The 26,048-nt window shown below is 39.8% G+C and overlaps 1 protein-coding gene across 1 annotated transcript in view; it reads left to right on the forward strand.

Moving 5' to 3' along the window:
- LOC149273801 (connector enhancer of kinase suppressor of ras 1-like) overlaps positions 1–25,713 on the forward strand; it is a 35,644-nt gene extending 9,931 nt beyond the window's left edge. Inside the window, exons 13-20 of the mRNA XM_089505994.1 lie at positions 532–611; positions 703–774; positions 993–1,060; positions 1,173–1,234; positions 1,330–1,489; positions 2,177–2,349; positions 2,561–2,658; positions 25,635–25,713. Coding sequence (XP_089362120.1) covers positions 532–611; positions 703–774; positions 993–1,060; positions 1,173–1,234; positions 1,330–1,489; positions 2,177–2,349; positions 2,561–2,658; positions 25,635–25,713 — 792 coding nt within the window. The remainder of the gene's footprint in view (positions 1–531; positions 612–702; positions 775–992; positions 1,061–1,172; positions 1,235–1,329; positions 1,490–2,176; positions 2,350–2,560; positions 2,659–25,634) is intronic.
- Positions 25,714–26,048: the final 335 nt, after the last annotated feature.

Consider the following 26,048-nt stretch of genomic DNA (forward strand, 5'->3'; position numbering starts at 1 on the left):
CCACACCCCCCCCCCCCGTGTTGCATCTCCCAGTCAGAGAATGCATAGTACATATCTAGGTATGTGGGACTTGACTATATAAGATGTTGTTCTGTATTTGCACATATTATTTTGAAGAGATCAACTGCAAACAATGTGCAGGTTTTTTCTATTTTTTTTTGTCCTCACTAACTTCTAACATAGAAATGAGAATATTTCATAACTGTCCCGTATAGTCAATATATGGTTTCCGTTAGTACAATAAATGAGAGAGTGGGAAATTACCGTTAAAAAAATAAAAAAAGCAAAAAATGCTTAAGTCCCTTGGATCCTCAAGAGTAAAATTGTGTAAAATACCTTTTGTCCTTAATGCGTTCAGGGGGCAGCAGTGGGCATAACCTGTACAGGGAGTAGAGATGACCAAACTACTTTTATTGTACTTAGTTCAATAGTCAATTGATAATTATAATCGAAGTTGAAGCACCTGTTAAAGAAACTCTGTTTAATTAGAGGGAATGCGTCCCACTTCATACGTTCATTTATTCATTACAGGATGAGAAGGCTTTGGGACTGCTTGCTGTTTCCTCATATAAACTCGAAAGCACATGGGAGGCCAAGCCCAAAAAGAAGTAGTGAGTCTGGAGGAAGGCTATTGAGATAACGGGCACTGAGTGAAAGATATGCTTATAATAATACTCCTTATTTTTGTGTTTCTCTCCTCAGTGAGTTCCAGCTAAGGCATGCCACATACAAACCATTTGTGTTTGCTGCAGACAGTCTGGATGACATGAATAAGTAAGGTTTTATTTTTTTTTTCTTCGAAATTTGGTTGATACATGATTATGCCATCGGCAGGTCCCACTATGTTTTAGACCAAGTAAAGGAACTTTATCCACCGTTTATTAACCGATGTAGCCATGTTTTTGCTGTTGACTATTTCTCTATTTTTCTGAAACACTTCTGTGTTAAGTAAACAAAACGCTATATAATTTATTTTCTCTCTGTTATTGCAGGTGGGTGACGTGTTTGATAAAAACACTTCAGAAACACAAAGTTACACTAAGTGCCAAACAAGAGGAAAGTATGTATAAAACCCTATTTAGAAGAGGGGGGTGAGGAGTACAATAAGGGAAGTGAATTGAATAGATAAGCTTTATTGTTTTACTTTTTAGTTACTAAAGTTCTCCTTTCAGAATGTTATAGTGAGACAGAGGCAGAAGAACAGGATGATGATCAGTCTAGAATACAAGAATCGGTGAGCACGCGGTAACAAGTACTTACCATTCGTCTCTTTAGTCTTCCATATTCATTTTTTAAAGGTTTTTTTTTTTTTTGTTTTTGTTTTTTTAGCCACATCAATCTCTAATCCCTCCTTCACCTATGACTCTGGGGAAGAAACAAATGGCTCAGTCGCCGACTAAGAATGCAAAGACTGACAAACCCTTCGCATCTCAAGCAGAGGATGTATCAACAGGAGCATGGACAGATGTAAAAGGGGCTGATTCAGATGGTCAGTGAACGTCTCTCCATAATGCATGAATGCTGAAAATAAAGATGTCTCAAGACATTTTCAGTGATGTAACATACTTGAAGGATAGGTTACCATTGATCTTTTGGTTTCCTTACTAGTAATACCCAACCCCATATTAATCAGTTGAGAGGTACATCTATCATCAGTGTGAATAATTTTGTAATCTGTCAGGACTCCCTAATTAATGACACACTTTAGTGTGCCAACAGCCTCCTAGAATAAGGGTTAGCTTGTTCAGTCACCAGGTAGATGCTGTTCTCCACAGAGCAAGCAACACAACCAGTTTAACTGCCATGGGCGAGTGTACCCTCTGTGTTCTCCCCTTGTGCATTCTCCCCTTGTTGCGGGTTTCAGGGTGCACCTAGATAGTGGTGGTCTAAAACAATTGAGTCCAGCAGCTCTGCAGGGTGTTTAATATAAAACACTCTGCAGAAAAGGAAGCTTGGAAGTGATTAAATCATAGTACAAACAACTTGACACACTTGTTACTATATGAACCATATACCATGTAATGCAATATTTGACTTTTGAAGTTTTTCCCCCTCATGTGTCAAGATCTTAAAGTTACATTGTTTTGCTCTCGTTTGACTTGATAAAAGATATATGGTTGCTGTATTTGTTTGTATTTTTGCACAGTCCTAGGAATTCACCTTCTTGTTTTCACAGGTGATGAATTAAAACTCATGATATCCTGTTTGCAGCAAGGTGGAGTATCACTCATTGGTACAAAGACCACTCTAACGCGAGATGAATACCGAAAGTCCTTTATCCGTAGAAACAAAAATCCAGACATAAACCATAAAGCTCACACATTACGGGTACTGCAAAGCACTCTCAAGGTGAGTTTGACATTTCAATGCATCTTTTAACCAGCCAGTGTGAAAAAAATAGTCTGGACACATCCCCGGCCTACCACTGTGCAAGCACTGTTTGCTTACTGCCAGGCAGCAGCAGCAGTGCGCCTTATACAAAAATTTTAGAGGGTGGGTCTAGCAGTTTTAGCTTATTTATGTTAATCTTTACGTATTAACGTATGCTTTTCTTGTGCAGGCCAAACTCTTGGAACTTGATGCACTGAATCTGATCCTGGATAATGCAAATCTGAGCTCTTCTATATTTCGCCAGTGGAAAGCTGATCATGAGCAGCTGTATGAAACTATGTGGAGAGGTCCTAGAGCTAGAGGATCACTGGGGGATTTTATAAACAACCTGAATAAAGAGAGAGGACAAGGGGCTCAAGGGAGGGAGGAGAGTGAGTCAAGTGATTGATGTTTTTTAGATGTATGTATGCAATTGTACATGTGAAAACAAATTCATGATGCATATTATGCGTATGTATTACCTTGGAGGAAGTGTTGTTAAAACAGTGATGATATACTCAATGCTAGTGGGCTACTTTTAAGTAGATAATGTTATATGTCGTATACAATTGCAGACAGTGTATACTGTGTAGGAAGACATCGGGGATTTGGCAAAGATCTGAGGCTCTGAAAGGAGTCTTAGAAACGACTCTGCACATGCTCTCATTAAAATACCCAAAATCAAAGCATTTTCTTTTCCCCCCCTTTTCTTTCTATACTTGTTCATAGACTATTTCCTGTATCGTTTAAGCCTCCACCAGTACCTCTGCATTGTTAATTTGGTATACATATGCTTTTGATTTGTATAACAACAACAACGGTGCACTCCTTTTAAATGTTAATACTGGTCACCATTACTGTCAACCATACTGGAGAACAATGAATTGGCTTCCTTTTTTCCGACAGCTGGAGGACCTCACAACAGATTCTTAATTCTCGCTTGCCCTGGTACCTTTGGTTCTTTGTATACTTCTTTGATGGTATTCCAGAAAAAAAACTGTTAATCCATGACTGAGTTCTCTAGTCTGTAGTGACTGCTTGGAGTGGTAGTTGTGCAGCTTGATTAAAAGCTTCATGCACTGCAGTGGGATTCACTGGAGTCTTAAGGTGGTTACATATCCTGGAGAAAATGAGTATTAGTTGTTTAGGTTCATAAGTGAATGCCCAGGGATAAAACTTCTATAGTGGTGGTTATTGGGTCAAGTCAGCATTTAGCAAATACACCAAATATATTAATCTAGGCTCTCTCACTCTCTTTTAACCAGGGATAGATTTTTCATTTGTGTTAGAATGCATTTTTCGGTTATGTAACATAAATTTGTACTCTTACCTTATACAAGCTGTAGACACATAGTATTGTGAAATAAAAAAGCTGTATATATCATGGTTCTTTGTAAGTGTAGGTACCTATGGGTGTATACACAGCTTACTACATTATCAAGGCATCTTCATTAACACAAGGTTTTTGCCTGGACAGTTTATAGTAATCCCAGTCAATTTACTCTTTTTATGTTGGTCTCACTTGTGTTATTTACTTTTTTAGACATTTTTCTTTCTAAGAATTTGCGTTCTCTATTCACTGACTATGTTCAGTAATGGTGAAACACTAAAGTTAAATCCTTCACTGATGCCCAGATAGGAACTTAACATAACACTTCATGCTCCATAACACCTTTTTTATATTAGTATGTTTTATATACATGTTCATTTTATTTTTAATTTTGTGTTGAGAGAAACTATTTTTCTCCTTCTTTTCCTCATGATCTGTATGTGCTGACCACAATGTGATCAGTAAACAGGCTCCATAGTCCATCAGCCAGCACAGGCAGGAGAGACCCTGCTAAAGTGTGACACTATCCTGGCGCTTGCAGCGAGCGCCGTTACACGCTGTCATTTGGCAGGGGGCCAGTGGTGCTGGCTTCTGACGAAGGGAGAGTACAGAGTGCTGCTCCTAATAGGCTTTTTCCCACAAAACCTTGGTAACTATGGACCAATAAGTCAGTAGTAGGAAAATCAGTTTAACATCCAAACTACCTCTTCCCTTGCGCACTGGTTTAGTGCAGGGGAATATTGTTAAACTACTCTAATTTAATTTATTGACTGGGTAACTAAAATGATAGACCAGGGAGGAGCAATAAACGTAGAATATCAAGATTTCAGGCATTTGATACTGTCCCTCACAAAAGACCCATAAATAAATTGTACCAGTTAACTGGATAAGGTTATGGTTCAGTGACAGGAGACAGAAGGGTGTAGTTAATCAGTAGTGGGACCTATACTTTTTAATATATTTATAAGAGATGTTGTGAAAGGTCTTCCAGCAGCTTAAACATTCCTGCTAGAATAAGTTAAATGGTTAATGAAGGCAAGAAAGCCTAAGAAAAAGCAAGCAGGGTGCTAGGTTGTATTTCTAACAGAAAGAAGGCAGATCTCTGGTCAGACCTCACTTGCAGTATTGAGTACGGTTCAGGAGACCCCTTCTCCACAAGGATATTGAGATAAAGGTATTTAATAAAGTAGAGGAATGAGGGTATTGCAAAGGAGCATAAGTTTTAACAAAAAGATCATGATATAAAACTCAGCGGTGAGCCTAGGGTTACTAGTGACTGCAGTATTTCTTTGGCGCGCTTCAGACAAGTAGCACCCGCATACACACAGACTAAAACATACTAACACGCAAACTCACTCACATCAAATGCTTATACCATACGAACACCCAGGGACTGAAAAGCAGCTCTGGAAACATTTGGAGACCAGCTCCATATAGTTTATATCGCGGTCGAGCTCTTTTACCCACACGCACATCTTATACATACCCGATGTCACCCTCAGCGTATAGGTAGACACCATTGTCAGGTAGAACAGCAAGAGCACAGTCCAACAGACAGAGATCAGAGAGTTTGAGTACAGGATAGTCGTAAACAAGCCGAGTTCATGTCAAGGAATCAGAAATCAGGAACGTTGTGGGGCAAGCTGGAATCAGAACACCAGGAACAAGAACAAGCCGGGTCGATAACGGTTGTCAAACAGGAACGCTTTACTGAGGAGTAGGTACTATCAGGATCAGCACGACCATCAGAAGGCAATGATAGAAGGATTCTGAGTCCTTTAAATAGGCAATGAGATTTGGTGCCAAAATAGTTTCCCGCCAATGATTGAAAGTCCGTTACGTCACTTTCCGGTCCATGGCCGGTGATTGGCGTGATCGTAACCGCCCAGTAAAAGGAGAGGTAGTTTCCGCTGGCGCCACTAGGTGGCATGAAGAGGATCGCGTACAGACGGAGGAACCAGACCTGTTGTCAGTCTGCAGTGGTTGAGGCTGCTGCGTAGAGGTGCGGGGTCTTCCTCGTTCTCGCGGAGGGTCTCCCTCTTCCTCGCTGAGGCTGCTGTGCCGAGGCGGGGGTCTCCCCCTTCTCCACGGCGGCTGAGGCTACTGTGCCGAGGCTCGGGGTCTCCCCCTTCTCCGCAACGGCTGAGACTGCTGTGCCGAGTCGAGGGGTCTCCCACTTCTCCGCTGATGCTGCCAACCCGAGGACCCAGAGGAACTCGCAGTCAGTTACGTAACACCCGAGTCACACTATTTGCCGTACAAATAACTATAAACATTATTTGTATTAAAATGCCAGAAAGCAAAAGTGTTAAAAGGCCCTAATAAATTAAATACATTAGGCATAATGGAATCAAAACATTTGCTACTGCAAACGTTTTTAGATGAAAAAATTCAATTTTATTCAGTGGAACAAAACCGTGGTCGCGTTATTCTTCCTGATATTCTTGTAAGAAACTTTTATTTCTTTATTAATGCATGTAAACAATTTTTTCATATTTAATAAAAGCTATGATTGAGAAAATGTTTTTTTTGTTTTTATTTCCTTTTATTTGCCAACCTGTTATGAATATCTGCCCCCAGGCTTGCCACTCTGCCCCCAGAAATGCCTTATACCCCAAGAAAGCCTAAGAAAAAGCAAGCAGGGTGCTAGGTTGTATTACTAACAGAAAGAAGGCAGATCTCTGGTCAGACCTCACTTGCAGTATTGAGTACGGTTCTGGAGACCCCTTCTCCACAAGGATATTGAGATAAAGGTATTTAATAAAGTAGAGGTATGAGGTTATTCCTGTTATAACCTGTTATGAATATCTGCCCCCAGGCTTGCCACTCTGCCCCCAGAAATGCCTTATACCCTCTATATGGCACTCTGCCTCCCTGATATGCCTTTTAACCCCCTATATGCCACTCTGCCTCCAGAAATGCCTTTTAACCCCCTATATGCCACTGCCTCCAAAAATGCCTTACACCCCTATATCAGTGGCGTCTCCAGCTTTCATATTTAGGGGGGCACATGGGGGGCCAATTATAAAACGGTACATATACACTATATATATATATATATATATATATATATATATATATATATATAATGTGTGTTAGATGTGCATTTTGTAACTACATAATATGTACTTATCTCTTTTTCATTCTTTAACCCCTTCAATCCCCTATAGATGTACCGGGACATCCAAAAAACGCCCACAAAGAAACCCCTATGGACGTCCCGGTACGTCCAGCCCTTCGTGCAGCGTCAGGGACACATCCCTGCCGCTGCACGGGAGACCAGGCTGTCGTTTGACAGCCTGGACTCCCCCCTGGCAGCAGAAGCCGGCATCGCCGGCTTTCTGCTGCCCGATCTCCCGTAACAGCTTCCGGCATGAAAGCCGGTAAGCTGTTACGGTTGAAAGTGCCCGATCGCGCGATCGCGCAGTTGCAAACGCGCGATCGGGCATTCCCTTCCGGGTTACGTCACTGCTGACGTAACCCGGAAGGTCATCGGAGGACAGGATATGCCCTGCGGGGATACCCTGCCCTCCGATGAGGCACAGAGACGCTGCGATCGCAGAGATCACAGTGTGATCGGTGCAGGGGGATCGTGGGGAGGGGAGTGAGAAACCATCTCTCTCACTCCCCCTCCTGTCCTGAAAGAGAAAAGCAGAAAAAAAAAAAAGTTAATTCTTTTAAAAAATAATATTAAATAAATCATTAAAATAATAATATATATAATACAAAAAAAAATTATAATGTGAGCTGTGATGTCATTGTGACATGGCATGTTCAGGAGGTCCCTAGGAGGACCTCTAACCATTTCTGTGTAAAAATAATATATAAAAAATAAAAAAAATGTTTACAAAATTAAAATTAAAAAAAATATATAAAAAAAGATAATAAAAAATTATTTAAAAACCTTACTTCCCACTGCCCTAGCATAACATCTAGCTAGTATAACCCTTCTGCCCCCGTTCACAACCCCCAAACCCGTTAAGCCATAGGCATAAAAATTATACAAAATTGTACACCTTATAGTATGCTCCCTGGTGCTGGGAAAGTCTGGAAAATCTATATAAATTAGGTATTTCTGAAATCAGGACACCTGAATTGATAAACTTGGAGGGGATTTTCCAACACTTTACCTAATTTTGTGAGGCTTCAGAGGGAAAATGTAAAAAAAAATTAGTTTAATTTTCTAATCTTCGCTAGTTTTTACTAAATTTCTCATTCTCATTTTCAGCTAATCATGGTATCAAACAAAAGCTCTATCTCTCCTTGAAAAAACAATATATAGTTTATATGGGTACACTATTCACAGGAAAAGAGAATCATCGCTAAACCGACATACCCCAAAAATGGCAAAATTGCTCTGGGCTTTGAGGTACCAAAAACCCCTGGGATTGAAGGGGTTTTAATATTAGCCCCTGTTGGCAATATATATATATATATATATATATATATATATATTAGACTCTGCTGCCAATATGAATATAAATACTAGACCCTGCTGCCAATAAATATTAATATTAGCCCCTGCTGCCGATATATATATAAATATTAGCCCCTGCTGCTGATATATATATAAATATAAGCCCCTGCTGTCAATATATATATAAATATTAGACCATGTTGCCAATATATTTTATAGTGAAAATATTGGACCCTACCCAAGCATTTCCTTTGGCCCCGCTCAATGCTCCATTTCATGCAATCACTCCCTCCGCTACCACACCAAAAAAATGTATTTGCCACACTGACTGCAGATCAGGGGAAGACAGTGAGTGTCAGTGCAGTCTTACCTTCTTCTGACTGCACCGTGACATTGAGAGGTCCTCTCCCCTGTAATCATCCCCAGAGTCCCTTTGTCCCCTCATTCCCTAAACCATACCGTTCTTTAACTTACACCCTGTAGTTCAGGTATAGATCAAATAAGCAGCACATGGAAACAGCACATGCAACTGAATATAAAAAAAAACCTTGTATTTGCAGGTATACATAAATAATGTATGGAAACATAGCATTGCAGGTACAAACCAACAGAACACACAAACCCAGCATTGCAGGCATAGATCAACTAGAAATCACATGTAAACTCAGCACTGAAGGTATAGATCAAATAAACAACACATGGAAACACCACTCCAGGTATTGATCAACTGAATAAGACATACAAATCCTATATTTGCAGGTAAACATAAATAATGTATGGAAACATAGCAGATACAGATCAACAGAATAACACAAAACCCAGCTTTGCAGCTATATATCAATTGGAAATTACATATAAACTCTACATTAAAGGTATAGATAAAATTACAGGCATAGATCGCAGGTCGCACACCCCAAAGCCAACCCTGGCGTCCACATTGCCCACATAGAACCTGACCAGCACCCAAATTACACATACATAGGACATGCCATCTTTGTCGCCAAACAGCCCAGCATGCGTCATCTTTGTCCCATAAACACGCTATCTGTGTCATCTTTGTCCCCAGTGCTTAAACACCCTGCTTATACCATCTTTGCTTTTTTGACAAATCAGTAATACACCTATGATAAACATAAACATTTTTACAGTCACTCACTAATTCACTTAGATTCACACAATCATTTATTCTTTCACACAAATTATTTACATATATTCATTAATGCATCCACACATTAATCCATTCATTCTCTCTCCCAGTCTGACTCTTTATCTCAATATTCTTGCCACCCTCCCTTCTCCCTATTTACCCCTTCTCCCTCCCTTCTCCCTATTTACCCCTTCTCCCTATTTATCCCCTCTCCCTCCCTTCTCCATATTTAGCCCCTCTCCCTCCCTATCTACCCTATCTACCCCCTCTCCCTCCCTATCTACCCCCTCTCCCTCCCTATCTACCCTGTCTACCTCTTCTCACTCCCTATCTACCCTATCTACCTCTTCTCACTCCCTATCTACCTCTTCTCACTCCCTATCTACCCCCTCCTCGCTTTCTACCCTCCCCCCTTGGAAGTTCACTTACCTTGTAGAAGTCCAGCGGTGGGATCGCTAGGCCTCTGTCTCCTTGTTCTGCCACGGTGTGCGCGGCTTCACTGTTGAGCGCCGGAATATGACGTCATATACCGGCGCTCAGCATGAAATGCCGGCACCTCGACCAAGGCAGAGGCCTCACGGAGAAGAGCGAGAGGCGCTGAACGGTTGCTGAAAACTTATTCCTCAGCGACCTTTCAGCGTCTCTTTCTCTCTCCTCCGCGTCTATTACAAATAGACAGTGTTTCAATTGGGGAGGCACATGGGGGGCACAGATATAGGGGGGGCTTAATGTGATAAATAGCTTACTAATCACAACGTGTTTAGTAAAACACATTATAAAAATAGTTTATAACGGTTTAAAATGTGGTAACATTGTCACCACCCAGTTCCAACAAAATATAAAAAAATTTAGTTTATTTTTCTCAGCAAGTCCAAAATGAACACTGTATATTATAAAAAAAAATCCTGGCTTTGAAAGAGTTAAAATACTAGCATTTGAAATACCATTTGATTATTGGAATTGAATTGGCCGGGTTCAAAGGTGTCTGAAATAGGACATGGGTGCAGATTGACCAGATAAACCATATATTTTTTAAAACAAAATATCTCAGTTTAGATTACATTACATTTATTTATAAAGCGACAGCAGATTCCACAGCGCTGTTACAGTCAGTAGAACAATTTAGAATCACACACAATAAAAACTGGTACAAAGGGGAAGAGGGCCCTGCTCTTGTGAGCTTGCAATCTAGTCAGTGGTTTAGGGGGAAGTGAGACAATAGGAGAGGACTGCTTGGATTGGGATGAGTTGATCTGGTTCCAATGATATGTTGAAGCTGTTGATTATTAAAATGGCTTGATTATGATGATGGTTGAGGGTACTGGGAAGAAATGCTGTATGTTTCTCGGAAGAGGTGGGTTTTCAGCGAGGTTTTGAAAGTTGCGCACCAGGTATTCTGATGGAATGAGGAAGGGAATTCCACAGGAGGTGTGGGTGAAATCCTGAATACGGGAGTGGGAAGAGGTAACAACAGTAGAAGATAGCCGCAGGTAGTGAGAGAAGGGAAGAGGACGGTTAGGGGTGTATTTTGATAGGAGGATAGAGATATAAGGGGGCGCAGAGTTGTTGAGGGCTCTATAGGTCAGGGGTCAGAAGTTTAAATTTGATTCTGAAGGGTATGGGGAACCAATGAAGTGATTGGCAGTGGATGAGTGGAGCAGTGGATGAGGAACGGCGGCAGAGAAAAAATAATCTAGCTGCAGTGTTGAGGATGGATTGAAGCGTTGAAAGGCGGGAGAGGGGGAGACTGGTTAGCAGGGAGTTGCAATAATCCAGACGGGATATCACAAGGGAGTGGATTAGTAATTTGGTTCTTTCTTGTGTGAAGAATGAGGGGGTTTGGGAGATGTTTTTCAGGTGAAGGCAGGATTTGGTGGGGGACTGGATGTGAGGGGTGAAGGAGATAGCAGAGTCAAGGGTGACACCAAGGCAGGGAACCTGGTCTGTTGGTTGGATAGTGGAGTTGTCAACAGTAATAGAGATATTTGACCGGTTTATTTGAACAGTGAGAGATGGAATAACAACAAAAAAATCCAGAATAACGCATTTCAAATAAATTATAAATTGATTTGACCCCTTTGCAAAACATGACTTAGTACTTGGTGGCAAAACCCTTGTTGGCAATCACAGAGGTCCGACGTTTCTTGTAGTTTCTGCCTCGCTCCTGCGTCGTGCCCTGCCATTGTGCTTCCAGTTTCCCGCAAACTTGGTCACCGAGAACTAGTTATTACAAGTCTGTTTCCTGCCTGTACTAAGCTTGTCACCCCAAGTTTATATCCTATTCGTACCCAGAACACCTATAGATGGCGCCCAAGAGGAAAAACTAGAGCTACAGTGGAGAGCAGCCCTGAACTGGATCCATCCTCAGTCTGTATAAGGCCATGCTCCGAGCCTGTTCTCAACGAGACTCCTGCTTGATCCGGCACCCAATGCCCTTATAGTGTGTGTGTGAGCATGGATGTGTACTTGTGTGTGTGTGTGTGTGTGTGTGTGTGTGTGTGAACATGGATGTGTACTTGTACTGGTGTGTGTGTGAGCATGGATGTGTACATGTGTGTGTGAGCATGGATGTGTAAGTGGGGTGAGATGAAGTGTGTGTTAGTGAGTATGAGTAAGTATGTGTAATTTGTGTGTTTACATATGTTGTATGTTGGAAAGGGGCAAAGAAGGCACAGACCAGTTGTGTGGGGACAATGATGGCACAGACTAGCTGTTGAAGTAGGGGGCATGGGGGGGTTCTTACCAGGGCCCTATGGTTTCTAGTTACGCCCCTGCATTTGATCTATACCCACAATGCAGGGTTTGCACGTGCATTTCAGTTCATCTCTGTTTCCATGTGGTTCTCCTTGAGCTATAACCAGAATGCAGGGCCCTCCTCACCTGTTGTCTCCGTAACTCAAATTGTTATGTTACATACTACTTGTTATGTCCTGTCGACCCATTGTACAGCGCTACGGAATTTGATGGTGCTGTAAAAAACAATACATAATAATAATAATAATAAGATTTTGTGTGTGATGCCACATTTCACACATTTGGTATTACAAAGTTGACTATTTCCATCTGCTGACCATTGTCTGTATTGCAATACGTTGTTGCAAAACCAGATTGAATTGTACAGCTATAGAAAACTGTATCTGTATAGATTATTATAGGCTTATTACTGGAACACAACATAGGTGCCATGAATATAAGTACACCACAAATCCCACCAAATTCATTGTTAAACCGGTTGTCAGAACTTAAAGTTTGTAAAAATGTTGTTCAGATATGCTGGTGTGTATGCAGTGTATATAACACCAACACATGACATACTACACTGTATCATGATTTATTCAACAAAAATAAATATCTAGCATTCAAAGAAGGTGTACTTTCTTTTTTCCACAACTATATATATCAGGCATGTCCAAAGTCCAGCCCAAGGGCCAATTGCGGCCCGCGTTCCGGACTGAGGCTCCACAGATAAGTTGCCCAAATATAGATCTGTTTTTTTGATATTAAAGGCCGAGTGATTTAACACCTGTTTAAGTTTGTCATCCAAGTCCCAAAATGAAAAGTATGCCGTTTTCAATAAACTTTACATAAAATAGTTAATTTGCATTTAATTTTAAGGGTTCAAAGAATGTCAGGCAAAATGGTCGGCCCTCGCACATGTTCACTTCATCAAATCTGGCACTCTTCGAAAAAGTTTGGACATGCCTGATATATACACACTGATCAGCCATATCATTATGACCATCTGCCTAATATTGTGTAGGTCCCCCTTTTGCTGCCAAAAGAGCCCTGACCCGTGGACTCCACTAGACCTCTGAATGTGTGCTGTGGTATCTGGCACCAAGACGACATTAGCAGCAGATCCTTTAGGTCCTGTAAGTTACAAGGTGGGGCCTCCATGGATGCATCCTGGTGCCATTTGTTCTCCCGGTAAGCAACGCATACTCCCCCAGCCATCCTGCAGACCAGAAACACCCCATAAGAGCTGCAGTTTTAGAGATGCTGTGACCCAGTTGTCTGGCCATCACAAGCTGGCCCTTGTCAAAATTGCTCAGATCCTTATCCTTGCCCGTTTTTTCCTGCTTCTAACACATCAACTTTGAGGACTAAAGAACTGGCCAGGACAACAGGTCAGAACTTCTGCCTCTGGATTAGTTTGCTAGGGACAATACTCAGCAGGGCTGTATGCAAACTTCTCCCTTTTTCTGTGTGTAGGGTTTCCAGCTTATTCCTCTGTCTGAGGTATCCACTGCATCTGGAATTCCAGCACTAGCCGAGTACCTTCCCTGGCTTTGAACCATATGTGCTACACTGCTGCATCTTAAGAGCTAGCTAGTAGTAACTCCACTCACCCACTACCTCCTCTCCAGCAAAGTGCTCACGAGCAGGCTCAGCTAACTTTTTGTAACTTTGGATAGCCCCCTTTTCCTCCCCCTGGCGTATATCAACTCCTGAACTTAATTTATACTCCTGAACTTTATAATTTATGCCTTTATTGGTGTAGCATTTCTGCGAATCTATGTGTAAATTCAGCTTATTCCTGATCCGGTCTGTTTTTTAACTTTGGATGGATTTCAATTTAATGTGGCAAACTTCTGCCTTTGTTTTGACCCTGCTTTCTGTTGACTTTGCCTTTGATTTGTACTTCTCCACTTCTTATCATGTATCGACACCTGTCTACCTATTTCTGCACCGGGAGGTCCATTCATCCTAGGTACCTTACAGGTTCAAGTCAGGGGGACTGGGTTGGCCATTGTAGGAACTTGACTCCGTGTGTCAGTAAACCAGTTCTGTGTTGATTTTGATGTATGTTTTGGATCATTGTCCTGCTGGAAGATCCAATCATGGATGTTGATGATAACCCCAAATAATAGCCCCAAAACAATAAAGACCCACCACCATATTTAACCATGAGCATGAAGCACTTTTCTATATGGCTACCTATCTGTGTGCGCCAAAGCCACCTCTGGTGTTTATTGCCAAAAAGCTCTATTTTCATCTGACTATAGAACCCAATACATTTTGAAGTTCCAGTATTATTTGACCAACAGAAGATGCTTGAGTTTTTTTTTGGATGAGAGTAGAGGCTTTTTTCTTGAAACCCTGTCAAACAACTTGTGGTGATTTAGGTGATGTCCGATTGTAGTTTTGGAGACTTTCTGACTCCAAGATGCAACTAACTTATGCAATTCTCAAGCTGTGATCCTTGGAGATTTTTTGTCCACTGAAACCATACTCTTCACAGTGTGTTGAGACAAAATAGAAACACTTTTAGGTTGATTCATAACATTTCTTATTTTATATAAGTCATTTCTCAAGTTTTGTCGCACATCGCATTGCTTGGTCTTACCCATTGTGATGAATGGCTAAAGGAATTAGGCCTATTCGTTACTTAACATTTATACATTAATACCCCTGTGAAATAGGAAGTCATGATTGAACAATTTCCTATTCCAAGTTACACACTAGAAAATTTTAAATATCAAAATGGGAATATACTTTAAAAATATTTTTCTTATATGAATTCTCGGGATGCCAAAAATTGCAACATACACACGTATAAATATATATAAACTTCATTCAGAACTGCCTTCAGGCAGGGCCAAACAGGGCTTTCTATTCCAATGTTCTGCTTCTTTCTGGCATACCTAGGCCACATACATGACGTATTAAGTACAAACTCCAGTGAGTGTCTGGCCTCTTAAGAAACCCCTATGGACGTACCGGGACGTCCAAAAAACCCCTCTTAAGAAACCCCTATGGACGTACCGGTACATCCAGCCCTTCTTGCAGCGTCAGGGACACATCCCTGCTGCTGCACGGGAGATCAGGCTGTCGTTTGACTCCCCACTTCGCCGGCTTTCTGCTGTCCAACCTGATGTAACAGCTTCTGTCATGAAAGCCGGAAAGCTGTTACATTTAAAACTGCCCGATCCCTGCAGGGGATATCCTGTCCTCCGATGAGGCACAGATGCTGCGTTTCTCACCCCCCCTCCCACCCTGAAACAGAAAAAAAAAAACGGTTAGTCATTTCAAAAATAATATTAAAAAATCATTAAAATAATAATATAAATAATAAAAAAATAATAATGTGAGCTAAGTGATGTCAATGTGACATCACTGGCATGTTCAGGAGGTCCCTAAGAGGACCTATAACCATTTTTGTGTAAAAGAAAATCTATATAAATTAGGTATTTCTGAAATCAGGACACCTGAATTGATAAACTTGGAGGGTATTTTCCATCACTTTACCTAATTTTGTGTAGATTCAGAGGGAAAATTAAAAAAAAATTTCGATAGTTTTTACTAAATTTCTCATTCTAAAAAATCATCCAACTATGGTATCAAAAGAAAGCTCTATCTCTCCTTGAAAAAACAATATATAGTTTACATGGGTACACTATTCACAGGAAAGGAGAATAATCGCTAAACCGACATACCGCAAAAATTGCAAAATTGCTCTGGGACTTGAGGTACCAAAACCCCTGGGATTGAAGGGGTTAAATCAGTGAGATTTCTTGTCAGCTCACAAATTAAACACATTATACTGGCCCACCTCACCCTTTAGAAGGTGGGCCTTAATGACATTTATTGAAGTTGAAACATGAACTTTCAGGCAAACCCCCTCTTTACTGACTAAACCTCAAGGTGCTATAAGTCAAAACCATTGCAAAAGCTTTATTGTTTTATTTGTTCTTTTCAGTAAATAAAAAAAATGTTGACAAGTTATGACATAAAACTACAGTGTAAAAAGTATCATGTCATGTATTTGGGATTCTGCATCACATCTTCTGTCTTGAACTTTCAATCATACTGATTTTGTAATTCTTACGTGACAAATGTGTTTTTTTTGTTGTTTTAGTGATCATTTCATTTAAAACCAAACTTAGCATTCTGTTCTATGTACTCTGGGTGTGACAGGAATGGTGACAACTACTGAATATAGGACTTTTAAAAAAGTATTTTGTGGTTGCTGCAAAATTTTCTTGAAACCTTTCGCAAGTAATAGTTCCTGGAGGTATGCCATTAAAGGCATCCTCGCATACACCAGGGTGTCTGTAATTTGCTTACGTCACATAATGGCCCAAGGAGCGAAAAGCATTTTTTCTCTGAATTTAGAACAAAGGAGCAAAAGCTGACCCTTTGTGTCTATATGTCAAAACATTTTTCAGATGTTTTGAGAGCATAGGAAGGGTGTAGTTAAGCCACTGTAACCGCATACTGAAAAATACTGAAAAAGTAATGTGCAATCTTGTACAGACTGGACACGCACGCATGTTTAAATAAAAAAATGTTTGCCTGACATATGAGAATGATGCAAAGGTTGTGGGTTTAAAATGTCATTTGTTAACATCAAATAGTTTAGCATAATCCCACAATATATACCAACTGACATAAGCAAAGGTTGATACAATTTTAGCAATATTGCATTACATATTGATATGTATACAATTCAATGGCAAGTGTCCCAGAGATTATACATTTGGTACACATGGTTCAATGCAAAAAGTTAAAAATAAATACAATATCCAGTCTAAATGGGATTTACATACCACTGTGTAACTTCTGAGATAGCAGGCAACCCAAGCAAGCTGTCTGGAGAGATGGGCTGAGGTAAAATATTTTATAGGCTAACTCTCAGATATATACTGGTTTTATTATAGGACCAGCTGGTGGACATATCTGTCTAATACCACATCTACATTGTGTTTCTGTCATACATCCACTCAAAAATGTCTCTTCTCTTTTGTTTCTAGAGGTGTTCATAGCATAAAATGAAGCATGGTTATGCAATTGTACAGATCTCTGGTGGTACCTCACAAAGTGTATTTTATGTGGTAATGTAGACCTTGTCCGTAAAAAATATAGATATTCTGGAAATAGCTAAAAGGTGAATCTCTAAAATGGTGCATGAATAAAAATTATGAGAAAAGACCAAAAATCAACTTGCATTGTTCTGAAAGTGTAAACAGGGTATATGACTGTGTCCAAGAGGGGCGTTTTGTTGTATTACAGCAGGCAAATTAAATGGACAGAATGACTGTCAACCACATTATTTTTTGTGTGTAAATGATAAATTTCAGCTTCATTCTCTATGGCATTGGGTGCTGACATCATAAATATTAAAAACGATCAGTATACTATTCTGTGAACAAATAGAGAAGAAAGCGGGTATGCATTTTTCCAGCAAGATCATACTGTAGTGGACTTTGTCAAACACACATTTATGTATGATATGTATATTAAGGATGACAAACTCCCATCAATGTCAGCAGAAACACAATTTGTAATGTCAAATTATTCCTTAAAAACCACTAAGTGGCTCAGTTGGACTTTAGGAATGGTGGATAATGTGTCTTTTATTTTTTCTTACAAAAGGGTAAACAATTTAAAAAAAGACTTGAAGACAAGCATGTTAAAGATTTCATTTAGAGAAGGAAACTATACATTTGAAAAGCATGTGAATCTCTGACATTACAATTAAAATATCGCAAATATCATCTATTGAGCACTAGCCAAACAAGTTAGACAAAAGTATCTGTATAAATAATAACTTTCTAACGAGGTGATTCAAATACGTTAGTTATATAAAAGAATATCATAAGCAAACCAAAACGGACTCAGCTTAAAAATATAGTTTGCCTGTGATGAAGCCTGCTCCAATACAAGCATCTTAAGAATACCGTATTGGCTCGATAATAGGCTGCACCCGATTATAGGCTGCACCCTAAAAGTTTGGGGCTATTTTAAAGAAAAATTTATTTTTAATGAAAAAATACACATTAGTGAAATTGTAAAACAATATTTCACTTAATGAACAGGAATACATATATTTTAACATCTTTGGTATTTGTTATGCAGTTAGGCAGCATAAGTTATATACAAACAGAAATGTTGAAAACCAATAGCCATTTTAATCCCCCCCCCCTTAATTCATAATGTACCTTACTTATAGATATTCCCCTCTGCCCCCCAGATATGCTTTATGCCCCCTGATATGCCACTGTACACCCTAGAAATGACATACCCCCCGACTAACCAATACACCACCAGACTCCCTGGTGTCTAGCAGGGCCAGCCTTTGGACATCTGCGCAATGCTCGTGGACAACCTCCGCTGCCGGCACCTCCACCGGGGCTTCTATGGTAGAGCACCGGAAGGTTATGTAATGCCGGTGCTCCACCATAGAAGCCCCTGGCTGCTGGAGAGGAGGATCCAGCGCTGTGGGGGGACCTGGTTCTTAACCTTGCTGCTTGCCCGCAGCAGGGCTAAATGAAAAAGGGAAAAAATAAACACCAGCCCGGCGCCCGGGGCGTCATGCAATACGAATTGTGCAACCCCCACTTTAAAGACTTTAAGTGGGGGAAAAAACTGTATTTAACATAACGGCCAGTATTTTAACAAGTTCCAAGTAAAAAGGGGGCCACCATTACTGGGAACTCTCCGAGTTTGGCCTGGAGAAACACCCGAATCCTTCAGGCCCACATCAGTGGGAAGACTTGGCGCCGTCCGGCAAGGGTAGGCTCCGGGAAGCCAGAGCCCACATGTTCTCAGGTATGATTACCACAGTTATTCAAGTAACAGATGGAGGGTCAAAGGAACCATAACTAAATATGTAGCTATATGCTATGCATGGATTACTGTGATTAAAGTGCATCTAAAGACATGTATCCAAATCCCTGGCATAACAACAGGTCGACACCTGGGACCCCTTGTTACTTTCTCCTCATACCCATCCAAAACTGTTTAGAAAGTGAGGTGCGGTCCAGGTCGGAAGTGTCCTTTCGTAAAACAATTTTGAACTGGCATGGGGAGACAGGAATGTATCGAAGTCACATTACATCATATGACCCCGCAGTGAAACCGAGGCTGCTGCACAGTATGGGACCGGTGAGAGGTAAGCAGGGGCAGGAGAGAGGTGGAATGTATGTATATGTGTTTGTATGTTTGTGAGTATCAATGTTTAATTCTGTGTGTGAGCTTTAATGTGTAAGTATTTGTGTGTGAGCAAATATGTGTAAGTGGGGTGAAATTATATGTGTTAGAATTAATGTGTATGTGTGTTAGTAAGTATGAGTAGGTGCGTGTAATTTGTGTAAGTGTGTTTACATATGTGTGCCAGAGTGTATGTTTGGAGGGAAGGGGCAAAGAAGGCAGAGACCAGCTGTTGAAGTTGGAGGCCCCCAGCGCTTTCTGTTACGCGGCTTCTAGTTACACACCTGATCCAAATGTGTAAGTTGGCACATGGTACCTGTGATCATGATTAAAAAACAATAAGCCAGACCTTCTGCAAACACCCAACTTACAAAGCAGTTGGCTATTGACAGGTACAAACCACCTGTGACCTTACTTAATAAAGAGAAACGGGTGTGAACTGATATTTCATGGTTAGTGGAGATAAAAGACCAAAGAATGTTACAAAACAAATAAACTGGGTTCAACTTTTTTAATTGAAAAGACTGAACTTTCTTTTTTTGCGTAATACGTCTGCTTGCAGTAATACTTGTATTGTCTCAAAAACCCACCCTCCACGTCTGTGATTGGCCCATGTCTCTAATACATTATACCCAGAAAAGTTTAATTTCAAGATCATGAAAGAAAGCTACTGGCGAAAGCAGGGGTTTGGGAGCAAGTAACAGGTAGTACTTAAAACATGAAGAACATCTCATTCAATCCCATTGCAGCCGATAATTATATCTAAAATTTTTATTTCCTAGGTTTCTTGTAAATCAGATCCAAAGATGAAGACATTCTTCTGTGTTTCTATCCTGGCCTTATGCTTAGGAACAGCCAACTCACAAAGTAAGTATGCAAATACGGGCTGTAACAGATTTGAAGGAGCAAATTAGGAAGAATTAGCACTGAAATGTTAGGCATTGTATTTTAGACCCTAAAAATAATTTATTGTATATTTGTAAGAGCAGACATGCATATACATGCATTAAATATATAAATTGATATTTTTATTTATTCCTTATAAGCCATATAGATTTGTGATAGGAGCCAGAAATGAAGAATAAGGTTATGTACAGCTGTGTTTCGAGATCATTCAAATTATGAAGAAGAAAGCATATCATTGATGAACCACAATTTTGTAAAGGATGTACATACTGTTATACATTGCGTATAAGCTAATATAGTTTACAAAGGCTCATTCTTTCAAGTAGTGTATTATATTGATTAACTCTCTCAGCCATCTTTATAATTGAAAAACTGAAAATTATATTATATTTATATGTATCTATACATACATATTGTGTGTGTGTATATATATATATATATATATATATATATAGTAATCATATGCTTGTTTTGTAAAACTTTTGTAAATCACGCACAAAAAGTTTACATAGGGGGTCCAACATGTAAAGTTTTTCACACGGGGCAATCCAGGTCTTTAGAGCAAGTTGTTAATATAGGTGTTTGTTGTGTTCAGCTTATAACTCTTAATAATGTGCTGCATTTCATAGACCTGCAGTATGGAGTTTATTCACTATACTATGATTTGTATGTGAATCAAGCAAAGATTAAATAACTTAACTAACTGATTTACAGCTACTCAGTAGCTCAGTAGTCAGTTCCCAAATGTTTCATTTTGCAGATCAGAACATTATATTCACATGCAAAATTAAATGACAAGTAAGGTCACTGGTATAATTGTATGTGTCACTAAAACAAAACACTCCTTACCTTTAAACCAAATACCCACAAAATAATTCAACCAATTACAAAGAAGTAGTTTTAATAAATAAATTTAGTTATGGTCAATGTCATCAAGATGAGAGTTTCCTTTTAAGTATGCATTATGAAGGACCATCTTCAATGCGTTGCTCCTACTCGATAAACAGAGTTGTCCTTATCACATCATGGAGAAATTTAGTAGATGGTCAATCATAATACACAGTTAAGATGATGATGTGAAATGTTTTATCCCACTTGAAAAGTTCAGTAGCAAAGTTCATAAACCTGCTATTACGCAGCTAATTTTGTTTTTCTCCTTATTTTACAGCGTTCCTGTCATGTGAGTACTATATTAATTATTGTTGTTAATGATGCACAATATAAAAGGGATAGGGGCAGTCACCTCTTACCACATATGAGTACTCATTACATCTGTGACACTCTTTGCGTCCCCTGTCACTAAAATATTATTATAAATGTGGATTGCTACATAAAACAATTAGTAACCAATAAGTAAAACAATTAGTAATCATTTATAAGAATTACTGTGTTCGGATTTTATGCTTGGTCGATAAAAAAGGTTCGAACATTACAGTTATTTTGGAAGGAACAATCATAGTTTCCACCCTAAGGCTGGATTTCTACGGCCAGGAAACGATACCCTGTCAATGTAAATGCTAATATTTGCAAAATAAAAGTGTGCTTCATATAGCAAAATTTCCCACAACACTGTTTCTATAAGGGACATTTTTGTAATATACAGTAACCTGCCATTTAATATTTGTCTATGTACTACATATGCTTCTTTTTTCCTTATCTTCCCTTACAAAAAAATACTGCAGTTTTTCTGAAGTAATACTGCAGTTTTTTGGACATGAAAAAACTGCAATACTGCACTTTTACTGCAGTATTACTGCACATTTACTGCATTTGTACTTCACTGTACTGCAGTTTTACTGCACATTTACTGCACTTTTTTTTATATTGCAAACCTACAGTTGTACTTCAATGTACTGCAGCTTTATTGCATTAATTTTTTACTGCAGTACAGTGAAGTACAAATGCAGTAAAATTGCAGTAAATGTGCAGTAATATTGCAGTAAAAGTGCAGTATTGCAGTTTTTTCATATCCAAAAAACTGCAGTATTATTTAAGAAAAACTGCAGTATTTTTTTCGTAAGGGTTGTTTCTCCGTTTGAGCACACACTTCCTTATACAATTGCTCTTTTCCCTCCTCCTGCTCCCTACTGCTTGACATGTGCAATTTCAATATGGTCATTAAACTATATAAAACAAAAACCCTTAGGCATGGCAATAAAAGGCTAAAGTGTTTGTGACAACATGCATGAACTTGCTAACTGATGATACCTTGATGATTAAATGAGGTCAGTGAGACACAGACATAGGCATAGGCATAGCAATAAGATGCCCAGCACAGTAGACCGCTGCTTGACATTCACCAGGGACCCAGCCCACATTGACTTCTGCATTTAGCTAGTGTTAGCCACAGACAGCAAAAATCCACACTGAAGCCAGACATCAGGGACCCCCCTTTAGTGCTGATCTAAACTTGAAAAAAAACAACAAAATAGGCAACAAAAATGGGGTGAAGGGAGGGATATAAATCCTTTTTGGCATAAAGGCAGTAAAATCCAACCCTTTATAGCCATCCTTGATCCCTGTTCACAAGCCCCTCCTCTTCCTATATTCCTTCAGCCATAAGTTTACAGAGCCGTTTACACTAATATAGAATGCTGAACTTGCTGACACGTCTAGAAGCAATGATTAATCTAAAATATTTCTATCGAGACCCTCCTGGAATCTTTGATGATACCCCTGTGCAGGCTGATCACCAGTACTGTGCTCCTAATGCTTAAAAGAATAGAACAAAAATACTATCATCGGACCCCTAAAGGATAATAATAATAATAATAAAAAATTTAAAAAGATGAAAAAATGCAAAACTAGATGGCCAAACATCATACCCCTCCCATAAATGAAAAAACCCTTCCCTCTAACCCCCAATCAAAAAATAACAAAAGTATGTTAGTATGTAAGCAAACTTGTGGAACTACACTTTACATAATGAAAATCAAACCCTAGTGAGCTTTCGTTCCACGAATAGCCTGCTTGCACAAAGGATATTTAAATCTCATTTGCAGAAAGTTACCTCACCGAAGTCTGCATTATGAAACCCCTTCTTGCATGCTTCCACTGGCTCCCTATTACCTTTAAAATTAAAGTTAAAATCCTGGTACTAACATATAAGGTCCTTCATAACACTGCTCCTCCATACACCTCTGCACTTATAAACAAATACTCCCCTACTTAATCTGTACATTCTTCCCATGGGCTAAGGCTCTTCTCCTCACTTATCGCCTCTTCCCGGAACCTATCTCTGGAACCTACTTCTACCGAACCTCCAGCTTTCACCCTCCCTCCCAACATTTAAAAAACATCTAAAAACCCACTTCTTCAGAGAAGCATACCATCTTAGCTGCTAGAAGTTCCCTATCACTGATACAACCCCACACTATCTCTCACCTTTTTCTGTGTCATACCTCTTGAATATATGTATTCTAAGAAGTGCTGCGTAAATTGGTGACGCTATATAAATAAAAGATAATAATTAGCACCCCACCTTTTTCAGATATATCTCAAAGTTGTTTGTTTTTTTCTTTTACACAGATGCAAAGTCATGCTCTGATTGCCATGCAACAGCTGGTGTATGCAGCTCAAAAGGAGACTTTGTGACATGCAGCTGCACCTCTGGATATATTGGGAATGGTGTGAACTGCACTGCAATTTCCTCCTGCAGTACAGAGAGCTGCTGCCCTGCAGGATATTATTGGGATAACAGAGTAGGGTATAAAGTATGCACGGATATCAACGAATGTGCTAATAGCACCTTGAACAAATGTATCCCTTCATCCACCTGTACAAACAGGAATGGCATCCACTTGTGTAGTACTAGCCGGTCCATTGCCTGCACTTCTAGTGTTTGTCCCTTTGACCAGGATTGCCTTAATGTTGGAGGAACTGTTCAGTGTGCAGATCCTTGTTCCAACTACCAGACACTGAATGGAACAACTAGATTATCCACAGTTGACTCTACCGGCGTATTCGCCACAGACCGATACAACTTTGGTTGGTTCCGTTACACTGGAAGTGCCGGTTTAAGAATGCAGGAAGGATGTGTTGGCACACTGAAATGTGGGTCCCTTGAACCTCTCTCTCTGAATGGAGGCCATCCAGCTGTTGGAGAAGGAGTGAAGATGGTTCCTCTCACAATCAACTCATTAACAGGTTGTGTGACTGGTGCAAGTATTCCTGTGAAAGCTTGTCCTGGGAATTTCTTTATCTACAAGTTTACAGGGTCCGTGAGGATTGATGTCTTTTGCACAGGTATGTTCGAATTCAGTGTCATTTGGGAGCCTATTAGAGGAAATGTTTGCAATTATTCTGATGTATCATGTATTATAAACACATGATACACATGAGCTGTTGTATTGTCTGGGTAAAATGAGAAGTTTATTGAAACTGGTCATAACTAATCATAATTATACTAGCAAACATCCAGCACAGGCAGAATAATTGGGGCTTCACGCCAGTGAACCCTAACATAGCGTATTGGCTCGAGGTTGTCTACGTGCATCGTGCAGACGTCCACAGCTGCCGGAGAGGAGGATCCAGGTCCCCTGCAGTGCTGCGAGGGATCTGGATCCTAATCCTGCTGCTTGCCTGCAGCAGGGCTAAATGAAAAAGAAAAAACACCTGCCCAGCGCCCGGAACTGCATGTCCCAGAATTGTGCATCCCTGTGCTATACCCCACTTATAGGCTGCACCCCCACTTTAAAGACTTAAAGTGGGGGAAAAAAGTGCAGGCCTATATTCGGGCAAATATGGTATATGCACAAGAGTACTTTTTACATGAATTTGTGACCTCTGGTAGTTATTTGTGTACAATAATGTATTTATAAGAAGAATATTGTATTTTATTTCCACAATTTAACTGATAAACATACAGTATTTTCCACTTTCTCTATAGACTGTATTATAACATTCATGGAAGTAAAACCCTGGTATAGACTCATACGCACAAAACATTTTAAGATAATAGAAAAGAGGGACATCAGGGAGGGAAAGAGGGATAGGAGGATTTTGGGCCAAAATGAGAATCTATCCCTCCTACAGAAGGAGACTGGGTTGTGTAAATGGCAGATTGCCAATCCCGATTGGGACGTATGTTGTTATGGGCCTTTGGCATGCAAATTTGTTCATGTCAGAAGGGTACAACACGCAAAAGCCAGATTTTCCAACAGAAGAAGAAATACAGAATACTTTAAAATCATACATTTTTGGACTATAGCTTGCACATTTTGCATGGTGAATATGAACGTATCTTTTCCTTTTCAACATGTTTTGGTACCCCACCCCCTTTTTAAATGTTGCTTTATGTATCATGTAACAGCTTAATTTACTTTATAGAAACAAATCTCCAAAAGTCCTGAAACCTTTTAGCCAGGCTTTCTTTATAGTAGAGCCTGAGACAAAGAATGTATTTATTATATTTAGTACATTAGTTTATCTGTTTTTAAGTGTGCATCTATTGATTATTAACAATGCTTGAATCACAAATGCATTATTTTGCTAATGTATCACATAAATTAATTGCTATGTTTCTCTTTCAGATCCCTTATTTACAGAAACATCTGTGATTCCCACCATTTCCCCAATGACAACCACACCCACCACCACATCAACAACTAGTACTACTCCAACAACCACTACCACCACCCCAACTACTACTACTCCAACAACCACTACTACCACCCCAACTACTACTACTCCAACAACCACTACTATCACCCCAACAACTACCACTACCACCCCAACAACTACTACTACCACTACCACCCCAACAACTACTACTACCACTCCAACAACTACTACTACCACGACCACCCCAACTACTACTACCACTACCACCCCAACTACTACCACTACCACCCCTACAACTACTACTACCACCCCAACTACTACTACCCCGACTACTACCACCACCACCACCACAACAACAACTACTACCTCAGCTACTACCACCC

The sequence above is a fragment of the Sceloporus occidentalis genome, unplaced genomic scaffold, assembly GCF_023333645.1.
Source record: "Sceloporus occidentalis isolate IW3139 unplaced genomic scaffold, rSceOcc1.0.p SCAF_359, whole genome shotgun sequence".
Classification (NCBI taxonomy): Eukaryota; Metazoa; Chordata; class Lepidosauria; order Squamata; family Phrynosomatidae; genus Sceloporus; species Sceloporus occidentalis.